This window comes from Oncorhynchus tshawytscha, linkage group LG10 (assembly GCF_018296145.1).
Source record: "Oncorhynchus tshawytscha isolate Ot180627B linkage group LG10, Otsh_v2.0, whole genome shotgun sequence".
NCBI classification, from domain to species: Eukaryota; Metazoa; Chordata; class Actinopteri; order Salmoniformes; family Salmonidae; genus Oncorhynchus; species Oncorhynchus tshawytscha.
The window spans coordinates 81,150,277-81,173,174 of NC_056438.1; the positions used below are offsets into that span (position 1 = coordinate 81,150,277).

The window sequence follows — 22,898 nt, forward strand, 5'->3', positions numbered from 1 at the left end:
AATGGCCCAACACATCTCCAGGCTGTATAAGGCTATTTGACCAAGATGGAAAGTGATGGAGTGCTGCATCAGATGACCTGGCCTCCACAATCACCAGACCTCAAACCAATTGAGATGGTTTGGGATGAGTTGAACCGCAGAGTGAAGGAAAAGCAGCCAACAAGTGCTTAGCATATGTGGGAACTTCAAGATGGTTGGAAAAGCATTCCAGGTGAAGCTGGTTGAGAGAATGCCAAGAGTATAAAAAAAACTGTCTTCAAGGCAAAGGGTGGCTATTTGAAAATATTTTGATTTGTTTGATTACTACATGATTCCATATGTGTTATTTCATAGTTTTGATGTCTTCATTATTATTGTACAATGTAGAAAATAGTCAAAATTAAGAAAAACTCTTGAATGAGTAGGTGTGTCCAAACTTTTGACTGGTACTGTACATAAAGCTGTAGAATAAAGCTGTCGTACCTCGTCTATGTAGACCGGTTCAGGCTCAGGCTCTATGCTCTCCACCTGGACCTCCTCACTGAACTGCACCGTCTTCTTTTCTGTCTTCACTGTGGACACAGGGCAGTAAGGGGGACAGTAAGGGGGACATGGAGGCAGTCATGGTTTTATTTTTATTTAACCCCTATTTTCTCAGGTAAATTATCTAAGAACACATTCTCATTTACAGCAACAATCTGGGGAATAGTTAGAGGAGACAGCGGGACATGGAGATAGCCAGTGGGGCTGTGTGTGTGTGTGTGTGTGTGTGTGTGTGTGTGTCAGGTTTTCCGTTAAGAGGTAATAGGCGGCTTTGGCAGTTAAAAAACAAAACAAATTGGCTACTGCCAATTATCCAGGAGATGAAAAAAATAGGTTATAGGTTAATTTCCATAATTTAGTGGAATTAAATTAATGCATGTGTGTATTTGTTACATTAATCTTATTCATCACACAGGCACAGCATTCAGATAGAGCCTTTGAGTGGAAAATATGTCAGACAGCGCGAGAACTGCTGTTACAGCGTCTCAAACTGCTAATTCGTTGGATGTTTCGAGCCAAATCATTGCGCAACAATTCTAAATGCAATCCCGTGTTGAGGTACTATTTGTATTTCTCAAGTGGTGATTGAAGTGTGCTTCCCATTCACCATTCAAATGTATAGGCAACGGAAGGCAGCCTTCATCAACGCATCACACACCACTTTGCAATGAGCTGGAGGTAGCATGCATTTTGAAAACACAATTGTTTGAAACCTGAACGTTTTTACCACTTATGAGGCATGTCTTACCTTGCTTCAAAGTAGCCTAGCCAAAATCAGACCATATCCTTGGAGGTAATTACTTTTTTAAAAATACTCCCATTTGCCATTGAAACCAGTAGTCCATTATTTTAAAGACTTCCACATGCCTTTGAAACCAGTAGTCTATTATTTATAGACTTCATATGCCATTGAAAACAGCATTTTTATAACATTCTATAGGTTTTCAAATCAACATTATTTTTGTCCAGCATCCAAAGGTATAATCCTAGTCATATTAGCATCCCATGCTAGTTGATGATAATCATAGTCATATTAGCATGTCATGCTAGTTGATGATAATCCTAGTCATATTAACATCCCATGCTAGTTGATGCATCTTTAAATCTCCCCTCTTTCTACATTTCTAACAGATATTTTCATCTATGTCACATGAAACCGCTTACGCACTTTTGACAACTGTGTTTTCCCACCAATTGCATTATGGAACGAACATAAGCGCATAGCCTACTGCCTTGTGCACATTGCTGCAGTTATAATGTGAAGAAATAATAGTTATCAACATTAAGCAAAATGTTATTATCTGTTGCAACAGACTCCTTGCTTTAAAACGTTTGTTTATTTTTATGTAGCCTAAGCCTACTGTAGCCTAAGCCTACTGGTTGTATGCATTTGGGATCTACCGTCCCACAACAGTCCCAGAGTCTGTTTGCAATAGGATATTACTTTCTCAACAAACTTTTCTACTATGGGGATAGTTAGATTAACATCTGCTGATCGTTACTCGTCTTGTTGGCTAGTGATTCTGCTGATCGTTACTGGTCTTGTTGGCTAGTGATTCTGCTGTTCGTTACTGGTCTTGTTGGCTTGTGATTTTGCTGTTCGTTACTGGTCTTGGTGGCTTGTAATTTTGCTGTTCGTTACTGGTCTTGTTGGCTGACAAAAAGTACATGTGGAATGTTACTAACATCTTCAAAGTGCGCATCGGAATTCAGTAAGGAAACCACGCTCATTGCATTCTCGATTTGGATGTTTTATTTAGATTAATGACCATAATGTATATGTGATTTCTGTCATTCTGAGCACCGTGAGTGGATGCCCTAATCTGGTTACGCACCCAATAAATATGAGTGCAGTACATTTGTCAAATGTCCGGTAAATTAAAATGCTGGTGGTCAAATGACCGCCGCCACATTTTCCTAACAGAAACCCTGGTGCATGTGAACTCACTCATCTCAGGCTCTGCAGTCAGATCAGCCGTTACAAAGTTTGAGGGGAAAAGTCCAACTCCCTGATACGTTTCTCCTTTCCACCAGTTGGGGTCACTGAAACCCCAAAATACAGCCTGTTAGTGAACAGTAAGGACTGGTTTCCCAGACACAGCCCAGAAGAACCACTACTCCTGGGCTAAACAGGGCCCACTACTCCTGGGCTAAACAGGGCCCACTACTCCTGGGCTAAACAGGGCCCACTACTCCTGGGCTAAACAGGGCCCACTACTCCTGGGCTAAACAGGGCCCACTACTCCTGGGCTAAACAGGGCCCACTACTCCTGGGCTAAACAGGGCCCACTACTCCTGGGCTAAACAGGGCCCACTACTCCTGGGCTAAACAGGGCCCACTACTCCTGGGCTAAACAGGGCCCACTACTCCTGGGCTAAACAGGGCCCACTACTCCTGGGCTAAACAGGGCCCACTACTCCTGGGCTAAACAGGGCCCACTACTCCTGGGCTAAACAGGGCCCACTACTCCTGGGCTAAACAGGGCCCACTACTCCTGGGCTAAACAGGGCCCACTACTCCTGGGCTAAACAGGGCCCACTACTCCTGGGCTAAACAGGGCCCACTACTCCTGGGCTAAACAGGGCCCACTACTCCTGGGCTAAACAGGGCCCACTACTCCAGCACACTGTGATATGGCAGGGATATGGTTTAGGGGTTAGGGTTTGTATGGTAGGGTTAGTGGTATGGCAGGGATAGGGTTTAGGGGTGGTATGGCAGGGATAGGGTTTAGGGTTTGTATGGCAGGGTTAATGGTATGGCAGGGATAGGGTTGGTATGGAAGCAATAGTGGTATGATAGGGATAGGGTTTGTATGGCAGGGTTAGTGGTATGGCAGGGTTAGTGGTATGGCAGGGATAGGGTTTAGTGGTATGGCAGGGATAGGGTTTGGAGGTTAGGGTTTGTATGGCAGGGTTAGTGGTATGGTAGGGATAGGGTTTAGTGGTATGGCAGGGATAGGGTTTAAGGTTTGTATGGCAGGGTTAGTGGTATGGCAGGGTTAGTGGAATGGTAGGGGTAGGGTTGGAAGGGATATGGTTTAGGGTTGGAATGGTAGGCATAGGGTTTAGGGCTGGTATAGTAGGGATAGGGTTTAGGGCTAAGGGTTAGTATGGCAGGGATAATGGTATGTTAGGGATAGGGTTTAGAGTTGGTATGGTAGGGTTAGTGGAGTGGAAGGGATAGGGTTTAGGGTTGGTATGGCGGGTTTAGTGATATAGCAGGGTTAGTGGTATGGTAGGGATAGGGTTTGGTATGGCAGGGATAGGGTTTATTGGAATGGTAGGAATTGGGTTGGTATGGCAGGGATAGGGTTTATTGGAATGGTAGGAATTGGGTTGGTATGGCAGGGATAGGGTTTAGGGTTGGTATGACATGGATATGGTGTAGGGTTGGTATGGCATGGATATGGTTTAGGGTTGGTATGGCATGATATGGTTTAGGGTTGGTATGGCAGGGATTGGGTTGGTATGGCAGGGTTAGTGGTATGGTATGGATAGAGTTTAGGGTTGGTATGGTAGGGTTAGTGGTATGGCAGGGATAGGGTTTATGGTTGGTGTGGTAGGGATAAGGTTTAGGGATGGTATGGTAGGGATAGGGTTTAAGGGTTGCTATGGTAGGGATAGGGTTTAAGGGTTAGGTTTGGTAGGGCAGGGATAAAGTTTAGGGTTGTATGATAGGGATAGGGTTTAAGTTTGGTATGGCAGGGATAGGGTTTAGGGTTGGTATGGCAGGGATAGGGTTTAGTGGTATGGTAGGGATAGGGTTTAGGTTTGGTGGGATAGGGTTTAGGTTTGGTGGTATGGATAGGGTTTAGGGTTGGTAGGGATAGGGTTGGTATGGTAGGGATAGGGTTGGTATGGTAGGGATAGGGTTGGTATGGTAGGGATAGGGTTGGTATGGTAGGGATAGGGTTGGTATGGTAGGGTTTAGGGTTGGTATGGTAGGGTTTAGGGTTGGTATGGTAGGGTTAGTGGTATGGTAGGGATAGGGTTTAGTGGTATGGCAGGGATAGGGTTTAAGGTTTGTATGGCAGGGTTAGTGGTATGGCAGGGTTAGTGGAATGGTAGGGTTAGGGTTGGTAGGGATATGGTTTAGGGTTGGAATGGTAGGGATAGGGTTTAGGGTTGGTATAGTAGGGATAGGGCTAAGGGTTAGTATGGCAGGGATAATGGTATGTTAGGGATAGGGTTTAGAGTTGGTATGGTAGGGGTTGGAAGGGATAGGGTTTAGGGTTGGTATGGCGGGTTTAGTGGAGGGTTAGTGGTATTAGGGATAGGGTTTGATATGGCAGGGATAGGGTTTATTGGAATGGTATGGAATTGGGTTGGTATGGCAGGGATAGGGTTTAGGGTTGGTATGACATGGATATGGTGTAGGTTTGGTATGGCATGGATATAGTTTAGGGTTGGTATGGTAGGGATAGGGTTTAGGGTTGGTATGGTAGGGTTAGTGGTATGGCAGGGATAAGGTTTAGAGTTGGTATGTCGGGATAGGGTTTAGGGATGGTATGGTAGGGATAGGGTTTAAGGGTTGGTATGGTAGGGAGGGTTTAGGGGCTTTAGGGGGTTGCAGGGATAGGGTTTAGGGTTGCTATGGCAGGGATAGGGTTTAGGGTTGCTATGGCAGGGATAGGGTTTAGGTTTGGTATGGCAGGGATAAAGTTTGGGTTGGTATGGATAGGGTTTAAGGGTTGGTATGGCATGGATACGGTTTAGGATTGGTATGGCATGGATACGGTTTAGGGTTGGTATGATAGGGATAGGGTTTAGGTTTGGTATGGCAGGGATATGGTTTAGGGTTGGTATGGTAGGGATAGGGTTTAAGGGTTGGTATGGTAGGGATAGGGTTTAAGGGTTGGTATGGCAGGGTTAGTGGTTTGGCAGGGATATGGTTTAGGCGTTAGTGGTATGGTAGGGATAGGGTTGGTATGGTAGGGAATAGGGTTTAGGGTTGGTATGGCAGGGATAGTGGTATGGCAGGGATAGGGTTTAGGGTTGGTATGGCAGGGATAGAGTTTAGTGGTATGGTAGGGATAGGGTTTAGGTTTGGTGGGATAGGATTTAGGCATTAGTGGTATGGTATGGTAGGGATAGGGTTTAGGGTTGGTAGGGATAGGGTTGGTATGGTAGGGATAGGGTTGGTATGGTAGGGTTTAGGGTTGGTATGGATAGGGTTGGTATGGTAGGGATAGGGTTTAGGGTTGGAATGGCAAGGTGACCTGACCTGTCGTCCAGGATAGTGATGATCTCTCCAGACTTGAAGGTGAGCTCGTTGTCCTCTGCAGCCTCAAAGTCATAGATGGCCCTGACCTTCCTGCCCTCAGGCCTCTGGGAAGAGAGGAAAGAGGCGCTGGGGTACAAACCAGACCCAGACAGCCCTGACCCAGGCTGACTTCGCTGCTCCTTTAGAGATAACTCTATGGCTGGGGGAGGAGAGGAGAATGGAAGACAGGAGAGAACAGGGGGGGGGGCAGAAGAGGACAGTCAGAGATTTACAATTACATTTCGGACTAATATACATTTAGAGGAATGGCCAACTGTGGCAAATCACATAGTAATATGCTAATTCAATGATCATGTCGTTACGAACTTTATTCCAGAAGACAGTCTATTTACCTGCGGCCAGGTCTAGTTTATATCTAGAACCCAGTCTAGTGGGCGTCTTTACCTTCAGCCAGGTCTAGTTGGTGTCTTTACCTTTAGCCAGGTCTTCCTCCTCCTTCTTGTTGGTTAAGGTGGATGGATCCTTTGCCACTAAAGCAGGACTTGCTTTAGCTTTCTCCGCAGCCTAAACAGACCAATATCCAAGAATGAATGCAGCCCTATTCTGCTCCAGAATGAATGCAGCCTTGTAACAGCAACGTGTTTAATCTCTGTTTTATAATCACACAGTACACCCCCCCCCCAGTGCACCCACCTGAGAGCCCACAGCAGGGAAGGTGACCGCCCCCAGTGCACCCACCTGAGAGCCCACAGCAGGGAAGGTGACCCCCTGTTCCCTGAGGTTCTTGATCATGGCTGAAATCAGGCTGAGCTGAGGGTCATTCCTAAAGTCCTCTGCCCACTCTACCATCAGTGCCTTCAGCTTCTCACATACCTTAGGGTGGCCCTGGACACACACATACACACACGCGTTTTGCACAAGTATGTAAAGTAGCCAGCCAAATAGAAAGAGTAGCCAGCAACGCGCCCAGGGACCAGGGGGTTAAAGTCTTATTTACAGTTGTTTTACTTCAAGATATGAATTGCCGCAATGTTTGTTTTTCGAATTACGTACACTACCATTCAAAAGTTGTCACTTAGAAAGTTCCTTGTTTTTTAAAGAAAAGACATTTTTTGGTCCATTAAAATTACATCAAATTGATCAGAAATCCAGTGTATACATTGTTAATGTTGTAAATGACTATTGTAGCTGGAAAAGGCTGATTTTTTTTATGGAATATCTACATAGGCGTACAGAGGCCCATTATCAGCAACCACCACTCCTGTTTTCCAATGGCACATTGTGTTAGCTAATCCAAGTTGATCATTTTAAAGGGCTAACTGATCATTAGAAAACCCATTTACAATTATGTTAGCATTGCTTAAAACTATTGTCCTGATTAAAGAAGCAATAAAACTGGTCTTCTTTAACTAGTTAATACTTTAGTTGAGTATCTGGAGCATCAGCATTTGTGGGTTCGATTACAGGCTCAAAATGGCCAGAAACAAAAGGACTTTATTCTGAAACTCGTCAGTCTATTCTTGTTCTGAGAAATTGCCAAGAAACAGAATAGAAAGTGGAGTGGGAGGCCCCGGTGCACAACTGAGCAAGAGAACAAGTACATTAGAGTGTCTAGTTTGAGAAACAGACTCCTCACAAGTCCTCAACTGGCAGCTTCATTAAATAGTACCCACAAAACACCAGTCTCAAAGTCAACAGCAAAGAGGCAACTCCAGGACGCTGGCCTTCTAGGCAGAGTTGCGAAGAAAAAGCCATATCTGACTGGCCAATAAAAAATAAAATAAAATGTATTTTTATTTCACCTTTATTTAACCAGGTAGGCTAGTTGAGAACAAGTTCTCATTTGCAACTGCAACCTGGCCAAGATAAAGCATAGCAGTGTGAACAGACAACACAGAGTTACACATGGAGTAAACAATTAACAAGTCAATAACACAGCAGGAAAAAAAAGTGTCTATATACATTGTGTGCAAAAGGCATGAGGTGGTAGGCGAATAATTACAATTTTGCAGATTAACACTGGAGTGATAGATGATCAGATGGTCATGTACAGGTAGAGATATTGGTGTGCAAAAAAGCAGAAAAGTAAATAAACAGTATGGGGATGAGGTAGGTAAAATTGGGTGGGCTATTTACCGATATTGTACAGCTGCAGCGATTGGTTAGCTGCTCAGATAGCAGATGTTTGAAGTTGGTGAGGGAGATAATAGTCTCCAACTTCAGCGATTTTTGCAATTCGTTCCAGTTGAAAGGCGGCCAAATGAGGTGTTGGCTTTAGGGATGATCAGTGAGATACACCTGCTGGAGCACGTGCTACGGGTGGGTGTTGCCATCGTGACCAGTGAACTGAGATAAGGCGGAACTTTACCTAGCATGGACTTGTAGATGACCTGGAGCCAGTGGGTCTGGCGACGAATATGTAGCGAGGGCCAGCCGACTAGAGCATACAGGTCGCAGTGGTGGGTGGTATAAGGTGCTTTAGTAACAAAACAGATGGCACTGTGATAAACTGCATCCAGTTTGCTGAGTAGAGTATTGGAAGCTATTTTGTAGATGACATCGCCGAAGTCGAGGATCGGTAGGATAGTCAGTTTTACTAGGGTAAGTTTGGCGGCGTGAGTGAAGGAGGCTTTGTTGTGGAATAGAAAGCAGACTTTAGATTTGATTTTAGTTGGAGATGTTTGATATGAGTCTGGAAGAAGAGTTTACAGTCTAGCCAGACACCTAGGTACTTATAGATGTCCACATATTCTAGGTCGGAACCATCCAGGGTGGTGATGCTAGTCGGGCGTGCGGGTGCAGGCAGCGAACGGTTGAAAAGCATGCATTTGGAATAAGATGGGCCAAAGAACACAGACATGTGAATATTGGACTAAAAGTGTTATGGACAGAAATCTAAGTTTGAGGTGTTCAGATCACAAAAAACAACATTCGTGAGACGCAGAAATGTTTTTAAATATGTTGAAGGAGTGCTTTTTTTAAATATTTTTTTTAACCTTTATTTAACTAGGCAAGTCAGTTAAGAACAAATTCTTATTTTCAATGGCGGCCTAGGAACAGTGGGTTAACTGCCTGTTCAGGGGCAGAACGACAGAGTTGCACCTTGTCAGCTCTGGGATTTGAACTTGCAACCTTTCGGTTACTAGTCCAATGCTCTAACCACTAGGCTACCCTGCTTGGTGGAGGCAATGTGATGGTCGGGGGTGCTTTGGTGGCGGTAAAGTGGGAGATTTGTACAGGGTAAAAGTGATCTTGAAAAAGGAAAGCCATCACTCCATTTTGCAACGCCATGCCATACTCTGTGGACGACGCTTAAATGGAGCCAATTTCCTCCTACAACAGGGCATTGACCCAAAGAACAGCTCCAAACTACGCAATAACTATTTAGGGAAGAAGCAGTCAGCTGGTATTCTGTCTATAATGGAGTGGCCAGCACAGTCACCAGATCTCAACCCGGCTGAGCTGTTGTGTTCCCATCAAGTCAATCCAACTTGTGGGATGTGCTTCAGGAAGGGGTGAAATCTCTTCAGATTACCTCAACAAATTGACAACTAGAATGCCAAAGGCCTGCAATGCTGTAATTGCTGCAAATGGAGGATTCTTTGACGAAAGCTAAGTTATTTCAATTAAAAATCATTATTTATAACCTTGTCAACGTCTTGACGATATTTCCTAATCATTTTGCAACTAATTTCATTTCATGTGTTTTCATGGAAAACAAGGACATTTCTAAATGACCCCAAACTTTTGAAAGGCAGTGTATTTTATTCAAACAGAACAATGAAGTAAAGGTCGAACGCAGCAGTTTATATCTCAATATCAAATTATTTCTGGGTAACAATTAAGTACCTTCCTATGGTTGTTTTCAATTAAAAATAAAAAAATAAAATAAAAAAAATAAGTAGCTTCTTTGCAGGACTGTCTGGGAGTGTTCTGCGTGGGGAGGAGAAACTGTTATTGGCAGAATTATGTTTGACAAATATAATGAAGGATAATTAACAACGTAAAGGCTTGATTCTGTCGACATTCTCAAGGTGCAGTTTTTGTTCAGACCAAATGTTAACCAAGACCGGAGTGAAGGTCAGTGGCTGTTGTGCACCTCACTTCACCCACCTGGAATCTGAGAGGAGGCGGTCAGCATTTTGAAACTATTTAACCATTTACTTAATTGTTTGAAACCTGGACGTTTTATGTCATTTTATGAAGCATTTCTTGCCCTGTTTCAAAGTAGCCAAAATACGACCATAGAAATGTGGGTGGAATTCTATAAAGAGTTCATATGCCATTGAAACCAATAATCTATTATTTTATGAAGACTTCATATGCCATTGAAACCAGCATTTTCATAACGTTCTATAGGTTTTCAAATCAACGTTTTAATTGTCCAGCAGCCAAAGGTATAATCCTAGTCATATTAGCAACCCATGCTAGTTGAAAAACTGGAATATGCTTAACACCCCGGCCGTCCTACAATCTAAACTAGATGCCCTCAATCTCACACAAATTATCAAGGAACCTACCAGGTACAACCCTAAAATCGGTAAACACGGGAACCCTCAGCTATCATCCTGACCAACCTACCCTCAGTTTGAAAAAACTAGCCTTTGCTTCCCTAACAGAAATTTGCATCCTGTAACACAAATTTCCAAATGTTTCGGGACACTGTAAAGTCCATGGAGAATAAGAGCACCTCCTCGCAGCTGCCCACTGCACTGAGGTTAGGAAACACTGTCACCACCGATAAATCTACGATAATCGAACATTTCAATAAGCATTTTTCTACAGCTGACCATGCTTTCCCCCTGGTTACCCCTACCCTGGCCAACATCTCAGCCCCCTCGTCCCCCCCGCTACTCCTTCACCCAAATCGCTGATGTTCTGAAAGAGCTGCAAAATCTGGACCCTACAAATCAGCTGGGCTAGACAATCTGGATCCTCTCTAAAATTATCCGCCGCCATTGTTACAATGCCTATTACTAGCCTATTCAAACTCTTTCGTATCATCTGAGTTCCCTAAAGATTGGAAAGCTGCCACGGTTATACCCCTCTTCAAAGGGGGAGACACTCTCGACCCAAACTGTTACAGACCTATATCTATCCTGCCCTGCCTTTCTAAAGTCTTCAAAAGCCAAGTTAACAAACATCACCAACCATTTCGAATCCTGCTGTACCGTCTCCGTTATGCAATCTGGTTTCCGAGCTGGTCATGGGTGCACCTCAGTCACGCTCAAGTTCCTAAACGATATCATAACCACGATCGATAAAAGACAGTAAGGTGCAGCCGTCTTCATTGACCTGACCAAGGCTTTCGACTCTGTCAATCACCACAATCTTATCGGCAGACTCAATAGCCTTAGTTTCTCAAATGACTGCCTCGCCTGGATCACCAACTACTTCTCAGATAGTTCAGTGTGTCAAATCGGAGGGCCTGTTGTCCGGACCTCTGGCAGTTTCTACGGGGGTACCACAAGGTTCAATTCTTGGGGCGACACGTTTCTCTATATGTATCAGTGATGTCGCTCTTGCTGCTGGTGATTCTCTGATCCACCTCTACGCAGACGACACCATGCTGTATACTTCTGGCCGTTCTTTGGAAACGGTTAACAAACCTCCAGAAGAGCTTCAATGCCATACAACACTCCTTCCGTGGCCTCCAACTGCTCTTAAATGCTAGTAAAACTAAATGCACGCCCTTCTACCAATCGCTGTCCGCACTCGCCCGTCCGTCTACCATCATCACTCTGACGGTTCTGACTTAGAATATGTGGACAACTACAAATACCTAGGTGTCTGGTTAGACTGTAAACTCTCCTTCCAGACTCAAATTAAGCATCTCCAATCCAAAATTAAATCTAGAAATCGGCTTCCTATTTTGCAACAAAGCCTCCTTCACTCATGCTGCTAAACATACCTTCGTAAAACTGACTCTCCTACCGATCCTGGACTTCAGCGATGTAATTTTCAAAATAGCCTCCAACACTATACTCAACAAACTACTACGCACCACTGCATCCTGTATGCTCTCGTTGGCTGGCCGTCGCTTCATATTCGTCGCCAAACCCACTGGCTCCAGGTCATCTATAAGTCTTTGCTAGGTAAAGCCCCACCTTATCTCAGCTAACTGGTCACCATAGCAACACCCAGCAGCACGCGCTCCAGCAGGTATATTTCACTGGTCATCCCCAAAGCTAACTCCTCATTTGGCTGCCTTTCCTTCGAGTTCTCCGATGCCAATAACTGGAACAAATTGCTTTTTTCTTTTTTAAATCACTGAAGCTGGAGACTCATATCTCCCTCACTAACTTTAAGCATCAGCTGTCTGAGCAGCTTACCGATCACTGTACACAGCCAATCTGTAAATTGCACACACGACTACCTCATCCCCATATTAATAATCCCCATATTAATGCTAAATTGTAATTATTTTCACCTATAGGGCCTATTTATTGCCTTACCTCCCTTATCCTACCTCATTTGCACACACTATATAGATTTTTCTATTGTGTTATTGACTGCATGTTTGTTTACTCCATGTGTAACTGTTGTTTTTGTTGCAATGCTTTGCTTTATCTTGGCCAGGTTGCAGTTGTAAATGAGAACTTGTTCTCAACTGGCCTACCTGGTTAAGTAAAGGTGAAATTAAAGATGATTAGTAACCAATGAATCTTTAGATCTCCCCTCTTAATTTCTAACATATATTTGCATCTATATTGCATGAAACCGCTCACGAATATTTGCATCTATGTCGCATGAAACCGCTCACGGATATTTTCATCTACATCGCATGTTACCGCTTGTGGTGCGCTTTGGAGAATTGTGTTTTCCGGCTAATGGCATTTTGGAAACTTTGCGCGTAGCCTTTAGCCATGTGTGCATTGTTGAGCTTATAATATGAATAAATAAAACTAAAATGGAAAAAGTAGCCAGCTGAAAATGGGCCTGTAAAACACACACACTTAGATTAGTATGGCCCTTCAAACTTTATACAACACGTTTCATACAACAATTTTCAAAGTAGATATTTCTGTAACATTACATACAATGACAGCGAATATCCAGACCTTGTTTAGAACGTTGCTGACCTCACTGGCAAACTCTCTGGAGCACACTTCTAGATGAAATATCTTCCCACAGTTTGAAACACAGGCACCAAGTAGCTGGGAAGGGAAAAACACGTTTACTTCAATAATGTAAAGATAAAGCTTTTTTAAGCTGTCATAAAGCTCTATGAAATATATTTATAGCATGAGACAGCTTTATGAAATACACACTATATCGACAAAACTATGTGGACACCCCTTGAATGAGTAGATCTGGCTATTTCAGCCACACCTGTTAATGACAGGTGTTTCAAATCGAGCACACTGCCATGCAATCTCCATAGACAAACATTGGTAATGACTTTCAACGTGGCACCGTAATAGAATACCACCTTTCCAACAAGTCAGTTCATCAAATTCATCAAATCTGCCCTGTTCGAGCTGTCCTTGGCCAACTATAAGTGCTGTTATTGTGATGTGGAAACGTCTAGGAGCAATATCCAATATCGGTGCCCGACCTCACTAAGGCTCTTGTAGCTGAATGGAAGCAAGTCACCGCAGCAATGTTCCAACATCTAGTGGAAATCCTGAAGAATGGAGGCTGTTATAGCAGCAAATGGGGGACCAAGTCAATATTAACGCTCATGATTTTGGAATGAGATGTTCGACAAGATGGTGTCCACATACTGTTGGTCATGTAGTGCATTTACAGCATAAGACAGGGCTTTATGACAGCTTAAGACCGCTTTATGAAATATATTTATACAGCAGACAGTTTTTCCTCCAAGCACCTGTTGTAATACATAGCTGTGTTGTCTGTGTTTACCGTCAGAGCCTGCATGGCAACATGTGGATCCTTGTGATTGACTCGTCTCATAATCGACCGAAGACATTCTTTAGGCCTTGAATAGAACACACATCAACCTTCATTATGATCATCAATAACACACACATCCTCATCAACAATGCTTTAGCGGGATTCTCTCTTCAGAACTGGCTAAGTGATTTTTGCAGCTTAATGGGTGTAATCTTTTTTGACAATTGTTGATATTCTGGAAACAAAACATGTTTTATAAGGAGGATTGAATCCACCCAAATCATTTGAGTTCATGGATCCATTCACAGCATTATAAGGCTACGTTGAAACAATGACTTAATGACTCACGCCCAGCTCAGTTAATCCCTACCATTGTGATGCTAGGTTCTCACCCTGCACTAACATAAATAACATGAGCACATCTACTGCTGCTAAGCTTCACAGTAAAGCAATGAAAACAGTAAGCATCCCGGGAGAAAAATGCTCAAAATAGCCCACGTTAACATATGTAGCTTAAGAAACAAAGTTCATGAAATCAATAATTTGCTAGTAACAGATGACATTCATATTCTGAGTAGCTCTGAAACTCACTTAGATAATACCTTTGATGATACAGTGGTAGCAATACAAGGTTATAACATCTACAGAAAATACAGAAATGCCAAAGGTGGAGGTGTTGATGTTTATATTCAGAACCACATTCCTGTGAAGATTAGAGAGGATCTCATGTTAAATACTGTTGGAGTAATATGGCTACAGGTTCAGCTGCCTCACCTAAAGCCCATTCTGGTGGGAAGCTGCTACAGACCACCAAGTGCTAACAGTCAGTATCTGGATGACAAGTGTGAAATGCTTGATAATGTATGTGATATCAACAGAAAGGTATATTCTCTGGGTGATTTAAATATTGACTTATATAAATATTTGCTTAAATATAAATATTGGCTTTCATCAAGCTGCTTCAAACTGTAACCAGTGCCTGCAACTTTAGTAGACACATCTAGGAAAACCAAAGTCCCAAAGGCTTGGCCTAATATAGTGTATAAGAGGTCATACAATACGTTTTGTAGTGATTCCTATGTTGTTGATGTAAAGAATATTTGTTGGTCCGTGGTGTGTAATGAGGAGCAAACAGACGGTATACTAAACACATTTATGAAATTGCTCATTCCAGTTAGTAATAAGCACACATCCATTAAGAAAATGACTAAAAACTGTAAAATTCCTGTGGACTGATAAGGAATTGAAAATTATATAGTTGGGAGGGATGAGGCAAAAGGAATGGAAAATAAGTCTGGCTGCACAATGGATTGACAAACTTCATGCAAATTGAGAAATCATGTGACTAAACAATAAAATAAAACTACACTATGAAACAAAGATAAATGTGAATGATAGTAAAAAATATTTGGAGCACCTAAAATTAAATTGTGAAAAAAGGCAAAATCGGCTTCATCATTCATTGAAACAGACGGCTCATACAACACAAAACCAACTGATATTGCCAACTACTTTAATGATTTTTTTCATAGGCAAGATTAACAAATTTAGGCATGACATGCCAGCAACAAACACTGCCACTATACATCCAAGTATATCTGACCAAATTATGAAAGACTAGAATTATACTTTTGAATTCCGTAAAGTCAGTGTGGAAGAGGTGAAAAAAAGATTGTTGATAAACAATGACAAACCACCGGGGTCTGACAACTTGGATGGAAAATTACTGAGGATGATAGGGGACGATATTGCCACTCCCATTTGCCATGTTTTCAATTTAAACCTACTAGAAAGTGTGCGCCCCCAGGCCTGGAGGGAACCAAGTCATTCTGCTACCCAAGAATAGTAAAGCCCCCATTGCTGGATAAAATAGCCGACCAATCAGGCTGTTACCAACACATTGTAAACTTTAGGAAAAAATTGTTTGACCAGATACAATGCTATTTTACAGTAAACAAACTGAGACTTTCAGCACACTTATAGGGAATGATATTCAACGAAAACAGCACTTACACAAATGACTGATTATTGTCTGAGAGAAATTGATGATAAAAAGATTGTGGGGGCTGTTTTGTTAAGACTTCAGTGTGGCTTTTGACATGATTGATCATTGTCTGCTGCTGGAAAAATATGTGTTCTGGCTTTACACCCCCTACTATATTGTGGATAAAGAGTTACCCGTCTAACAGAACACAGAGTGTGTTCTTTAATGGAAGCCTCTCCAACATAATCAGGAATTTCACAGGGAAGCTGTCTCATAGGCCCCTTACATATTGTTTTTTCAATCTTTACTAATGACATGCCACTGGCTTTGAGTAAAGTGTGTCTGTCTGCGGATGATTCAACACAATACACGCCAGCTACTACAGCGACTGAAATGACTGCAACACTTAACAAATAACACATAGAATCACGTAGTAACCAAAAAAAAAAGTGTTAACCTTTTTGGGATAGGGGGCAGCATTTTCACTTTTGGATGAATAGCATGCCCAGAGTGAACTGCCTCCTACTCTGTCCCAGATGCTAATATATGCATAGTATTATTAGTATTGTAGTTTTCCAAAGCTTGGCCTACCTTGTACACATTGAGATTTGGATGAGGTTGCACTTCCTAGGGCTTCCACTAGATGTCAACCGTCTTTTGAAACTTGAAGGAGGATTCTACTATAAAGGAGGGGCTCATGAAACCTGAGTCAGTGGTCTGGCAGAGAGCCTTGGTCTCATGACGCGCACTCCCGACAGAGTTACCTCTCGTTCCAGTGCCTTTCTGAAGAGAAAGGAATTCTCCGGTTGGAACATTGATGTTTCATGCTAAAAAACAATATTGATTCCATACATCGTTTGACATGTTTCTAAAGGACTGTAAGGGAACTGAGTTTTTGTCTGGATGAAATGCCCGCGCCTCATGAAGATGGTTTACTGGGCTGAACATGCTAACAAGTGGCTATTTGGACATAAATGATGGAACTTTATTGAACAAATCAGTAATTTATTATCGAACTGTGATTCCTGGGGGTAACTTCTGATGAAGATCATCAAAGTGAATATTTATGGTGTTGTTTCTAACTTTGTTGATTACAAAACGGCGGCTATTCCTCTGGATGTTTTGGGTTCTGAGTGAGGTTCTCAGATTATGCTTTTTCCGTAAAGTTTTTAAAAAATCTGACACAGCGGTTGCATTAAGGAGAAATCTCTTTAATTCTGTGAATAACACTAGTATCTTTTATCAATGTTTATTATTAGTATTTCTGCAAAATCATTGGATCTTTTGGAATCAAAACATTACTGCACGTAACGCGCCAATGTAAACAGATTTTTGGATAGAAATATGCACATTATCGAACAAAACATATATGTATTGTGTAACATGATGTCCTATGAGTGTCATCTGATGAAGATCATCAAAGGTTAGTGATTCATTTTCTCTCCATTTCTGCTTTTTGTGACTCCTATCTTTGGCTGGGAAATGGCGGTGTGTGTGTTTGTGACTTGACTCTGACCTAACATAATCATATGTTGTGTTTTAGCTGTAAAGCATTTTTGAAATCGGACACAATGGGTAGATTAACAAGATGTTTTTTTATTTGCTGTATTGGACTTGTTAATGTGTGAAAGTGACATATTTCTAAAAAATATTTTTGAATTTCACGTGCTGCCTTTTCAGTGGAATGTTGTCGAGGGCGCTAGAAAGGTTAAAAAAAAATCTAAATATATTCTATATGTTAGATTCCTCAAAGTAGCCACCCTTTACCTTGACAGCGTCGCACACTCTTGGCATTCTCTCAACTCGCTTCACAAGGTAGTCACCTAGAATGCATTTCAATTAACAGGTGTGTTTTGTTAAAAGTTCATTGGTGGAATTTCTATCCTTCTTAATGCATTTGATCCAATCAGGTGTGTTGTGACAACATAGGGTTGTAGAAGATAGCCCTATTTGGTAAAATACCAAGTCCATATTACAGCAAGAACAGCTAAAATAAGCAAAGAGAAGCAAAAGTCAATCATCACTTTAAGACATGAAGGTCAGTCAATCTGGAAAAATTTCAAGAACTTTGAAACATTCTTTAAGTGCAGTCGCACAAATCATCAAGCACTATGATGAAACTGGCTCTCATGAGGACCGCCACAGGAAAGGAAGACCCAGAGTTACCTCTGCTGCAGAGGATAAGTTCATTAGCGTTAACTGCACCTCAGATTACAGCCCAAATAATTAGTGCAAGTAACAGACATCTCAACATCAACTGTTTTTTTAAATAACTAGGCAAGTCAGTTAAGAACAAATTCTTATTTACAATGACAGACTAGGAACAGTGGGTTAACTGCCTTGTTCAGGGGCAGAAAGAAAGATTTTTACATTGTCAGCTTGGGGATTCGATTTTGCAACCTTTCGGTTACTAGTCCAATGCTCTAACCACTAGGCTACCCACCACCCGCATCATTCATGGTCGAATTGCTGTAAAGAAACCACTACTAAAGGACACCAATAAGAAGAGACTTGCTTAGGCCAAGAAACACAAGTAATGGACATTAGACCGGTAGAAATCTGTCCTTTGGTCTGAGGAGCCCAAATTGGAGATTTTTGGTTCCAACAGCCCTGTCTTTGTGAGACTCAGAGTAGGTGAACAGATGATCTCTGCATGTGTGATTCCCATCGTGAAGCTTGGAGGTGTGATGGTGCTATGCTGGTGACACGGTCTGTGATTTATTTAGAATTCAAGGCACACTTAACCAGCATGACTACCACAGCATTCTGCAGCGATATGCCATCCCATCTGGTTTGCGCTTAGTGGGACTATCATTTGTTTTCAACAGGACAATTACCCAAAACACACCTCCAGGCTGCGTAAGGGCTATTTGACCAAGAAGATGTGTGATGGAGTGCTGCATCAGATTACCTGGCCTCCACAATGACCCGGCCTCAACCTAATATAGATGGTTTGGGATGAGTTGGATCGCAGAGTGAAGGAAAAGCAGCCAACAAGTGCTCAGCATGTGGGAACTCCTTCAAGACTGTTGGAAAAGCAATCCAGGTGAAGCTGGTTGAGAGAATCCCAAGAGTGCAAAGCTGTCATCAAGGCAAACGGTGGCAACTTTGAAGAAACTCAAATATATTTTGATTTGTTTAACACTTTTTTGGTTACTACATGAATACATGTGTTATTTCATATTTGCTGATGTCTTCACTGTTATTCTACAATGTAGAAAATAGTACAAATAAAGAAAACCCCTTGAAAGAGTAGGTGTGTCCAAACTAACATCAACAACACATTAATATTCATCAACACATTTTTATTACAAACATCACACCTTCATGTGACCTACTCCTAGACATACATACATACTCTTATTCCTGGCCCGCTAGGAGACTGCCCTGTCTTATTCCTGGCCCGCTAGGAGACTGCCCTGTCTTATTCCTGGCCCGCTAGGAGACTGCCCTGTCTTATTCCTGGCCCGCTAGGAGACTGCCCTGTCTTATTCCTGGCCCGCTAGGAGACTGCCCTGTCTTATTCCTCTAGGAGACTGCCCTGTCTTATTCCTGGCCCGCTAGGAGACTGCCCTGTCTTATTCCTGGCCCGCTAGGAGACTGCCCTGTCTTATTCCTGGCCCCTAGGAGACTGCCCTGTCTTATTCCTGGCCCGCTAGGAGACTGCCCTGTCTTATTCCTGGCCCGCTAGGAGACTGCCCTGTCTTATTCCTGGCCCGCTAGGAGACTGCCCTGTCTTATTCCTGGCCCGCTAGGAGACTGCCCTGTCTTATTCCTGGCCCGCTAGGAGACTGCCCTGTCTTATTCCTGGCCCGCTAGGAGACTGCCCTGTCTTATTCCTGGCCCGCTAGGAGACTGCCCTGTCTTATTCCTGGCCCGCTAGGAGACTGCCCTGTCTTATTCCTGGCCCGCTGAGACTGCCCTGTCTTATAGGAGACTGCCCTATCTGGATATACAGTATACATATAATTGATTGACGTATTGATAGACATGTGTAACTGACCCGGAGCGAGACTGTCCTATCTTATCACAAAGGTCCAGGATGAGGCCCCAGTCCTCCGCTGTGTTCATCTCACTGGTGGCTTTCTCTGAAGAACAACAAACACAAAACATCAGCTCACTGCTGAAGTAGGCTATAACACAAACAAATCAATTTAGGGTAAGATAATGTGGGGAACCACTTGTCACATCTAGAGCCAGAGTTCTAACCGGATATGGCGCATCAGTTACTCAACATGTATTTATTCCTTATGTTATTATTTTTCTATTTATTCCCTGGGTTATTATTTTTTACATTTGTTCAACTATTTCTCTGCATTGTTGGGAAGGGCCGTAAGAAAGCATTTCACTGTTAGTCTACACCTGTTGTTTACGAAGCACCTGCAGTGCTTAATTAGAGCCGGATCAGGTTCCGGCACCTCCACGTTTTGGACTGTTTTGTTTCTAAACGTAATTTGCTGGATCCCGTACCTCTACTGGCCCAATAAATCATTTTCACATTTTTGCAACGTAACATGTTTAATAAAAGCGATCAAAGTTCATTTGAGTTCTCTATCAGTTAATTCTCCAGCCACCAGAAAAAAACGTAATGTGAAAAAGTCGATTTTCAGGCCGAGCCTAATATCCTAAGAGTTCATTTGGGTTGGGCCGGCCGTGTTTTAAGGTTTGCGCAAAATTGTAACCTATGGCACGCGGTACCGGAGCGCCAAGTCTAGGACCAAAAGGCTCCTTAATAGCTTCTACCCCAAGCCATAAACTGCTGAACAATTAATCAAATGGCCACCCGGACTATTTACATTGACCCCCATTTGTCTTGTACACTGCTGCTACTCGCTGTTTATTATCTATGCATAGTCACCTCACCCCTACCTTCATGTACAAGTTACCTCAACTAACCTGTACCCCGGCACACTGACTCGGTACAGGTGTTGTGCCGAAAATCTCCCACCTGCTTGAATTCTCCCCCCCCCCAGGATCTTCATTTCTGCGACTTGCTTGCTAGTTGAGATTTCTGAGATTTATTTTTTTAACTCTTCTTGAACTGCACTGTTGGTTAAGGGCTTTTAAGTAAGCATTTCACTGTAAGGTCTACATCTGTTATATTCGGCGCATCAGACAAATAACGTGATTTTATTTTTGTTTGAGACCAATGCGGACTGTGTGAGAAGCGCGCCAGTATGTCTCACATAACTAGAATGAGATTCATTTTCTATGACATCTCTCCTTTCTACTCTGATAGACATGAGCCTGCATCTCAACTCTCGTTGCACTTTATCATTTATTTCCTTATATAATCCAAGCCACGCGAAGGGTTCTGAACGAATTGCGGCACCCCTGACACATTTAAATATACTTGCCAAAGCCATAGAATTACTGCCGTCTGTTCAGAAACAAATTAAATCATTCAGAATAGGCTACTACACCATGACAAGGGCTATAATTTAGCGACAGAGGAATATTTCTAATCCCCTTCCAGTGTTGTCAATAACATCTCTTCCAGTCTCATCTTCTCCTGTGTAGGTCTTCCAAAAAGTCCTCATGGTCAAATCCAAAAAGTGTCCATCATGTCCATCCTTTCCATCCTGGAGCGATGGGTAACGATGCTTCGTGGGTGACTGTTGTTGATATGTGCAGCGGGTCCCTGGGTCGCGCCCGGGTATGGGCGAGGGGACGGTCTAAAGTTATACTGTTACATAGATAGCTAACCCCTTCACTAATCTATGCTTGATACACACACATCCAAGTTAACGTTAGCAACGTGTTTAGCTTCTTTGCCTGCATAGTTAGTTAGTCATTGTAGTGGCATCTAGTGTAGCTGACGTTTCGTAGCTGCAGATAAAATGCAACGTCATCTTCTCCGTCTGGCACCATGGAGCATCAGTTTGCTGCTAGTTAACATCTTTACTGTCGCTTATCAAAATGGTCTGACTTTATCAACATTCCCGGGGCCAGGTGTCTGGCTAACAACACTTCAGTAGTTAGCTAGTGAATGGGCTATCCCCATTGCTCTTACGGGCTAACGTTAGGTAGCCATGTTGACTGCCAGTCAGCTAACTAACAAGCTAGTTAACTAAAGAAGGGTGTTAGCTAGCTACGGCTACAAAACTTAAGAAGACGTGCCGCTAACGTTAACTAGCTACGTGAGGAAAATCAACTCAAGACCTGGATAACGTTCAGGTACTAAGTTACAGCTAGCAAAACACAAACAAAGCCGAGGCGTTAGAGTAGCCAACGTCAACAACTTACCAACATCTTGCTCAAATGGATTGGACGTGAAGAGAGGCATTACCGCAATTATATCAACCACAGTGTTGTAGTTCTCTTATTCGTTTCACTCGGCTATTCACTGACGTTAGTTATTACATTAAAACGCATAGCTAGTACAGAAAGTAGGGCATATGTAGTAGCCAGCTAGCTAGCCAGGCAGTCAGTCCTCGATCAGCCCGCAACAAACGAGGCATTCTGGGTAACGGACATCACTGCGTTCTGAACATAGACGTTCACGTGACCAACTAAAATGGACTTCTGGGGTTCGCCTTCAAACTAAAAGTTCCCAATTGAAACTGATACAAACGGATAACAATTGTGCAATCATGCCACAATTGGACTAAATAATGCTAAACAAGGTTGGAATGTTGTTATATACATTCATCAAAAGACAGTTATTAGTTGAAATTGCACTGGATGTATTTGAATTCAGAATTGCATTGGGGGCATACTCTACTATTGCAGCATTGAGGCTGAGACGGGGGACGGGGGACACTGTGGCCCTGTCCGACACTACCCCTGGATAGGGCCAACCAGGCAGAATACAACTCCACCCACTTTGCCACAGCCCCCATACCACTAGAGGGATATCAACAGACCACCAACTGACTACCCTGAGACAAGGCTGAGCATAGCCCACTAAGATCTCATCCAACATATGAGCCCGAGGAGGCACAAAACTGGACAGGGATGTCAGTGACTCAACCCACTCAAGTCGAGTATAGCGAAAAAAGCCTGGCACAAAGTGATGCATCCCTCCTGGGGATGGCATGGAAGAGCACTAGTAAGCCAGTTACTCAGCTCCCGTGATAGGGTCAGAGGCAGAGAATGTATTATTTTATTATTTAACCTTTAGTTAACTAGGCAAGTCAGTTAAGAACAAATGGGACCTATGGGACTCCCAATCACGGCCGGATGTGATACTGAAAGAGAGCCAAAACAAGGGCGGTTCCTCACTTCAGTGCCTTGCCGTTCACCTTCGCACCCCTGGGCCAGACTACACTCAATCATAGGAACTAATTATAGGAACTACTGAAGAGATGA

At 42.9% G+C, this 22,898-nt stretch overlaps 1 protein-coding gene across 8 annotated transcripts in view; it reads right to left on the bottom strand.

Moving 5' to 3' along the window:
• The window catches only part of stam (signal transducing adaptor molecule (SH3 domain and ITAM motif) 1), a 42,861-nt gene extending 20,795 nt beyond the window's left edge, over positions 1-22,066 (bottom strand). The window contains exons 1-9 of one of the 8 annotated variants that reach the window (XM_042329185.1): positions 21,834-22,066; positions 19,591-19,675; positions 13,613-13,688; positions 12,829-12,903; positions 6,440-6,631; positions 6,220-6,310; positions 5,747-5,945; positions 2,471-2,565; positions 463-551 (exon numbers count right to left, since the gene is read on the bottom strand). In XM_042329185.1, coding sequence (XP_042185119.1) covers positions 463-551; positions 2,471-2,565; positions 5,747-5,945; positions 6,220-6,310; positions 6,440-6,631; positions 12,829-12,903; positions 13,613-13,688; positions 19,591-19,675; positions 21,834-21,873 — 942 coding nt within the window. In that variant the 5' untranslated portion in view covers positions 21,874-22,066. Of the gene's footprint in view, positions 1-462; positions 552-2,470; positions 2,566-5,746; positions 5,946-6,219; positions 6,311-6,439; positions 6,632-12,786; positions 12,904-13,612; positions 13,689-16,178; positions 16,311-18,498; positions 18,585-19,590; positions 19,676-21,833 lie in introns of those variants that run through there. The other 7 variants (XM_042329183.1, XM_042329184.1, XM_042329186.1 and 4 more) reach the window with 7 other exon arrangements.
• Positions 22,067-22,898: the final 832 nt, after the last annotated feature.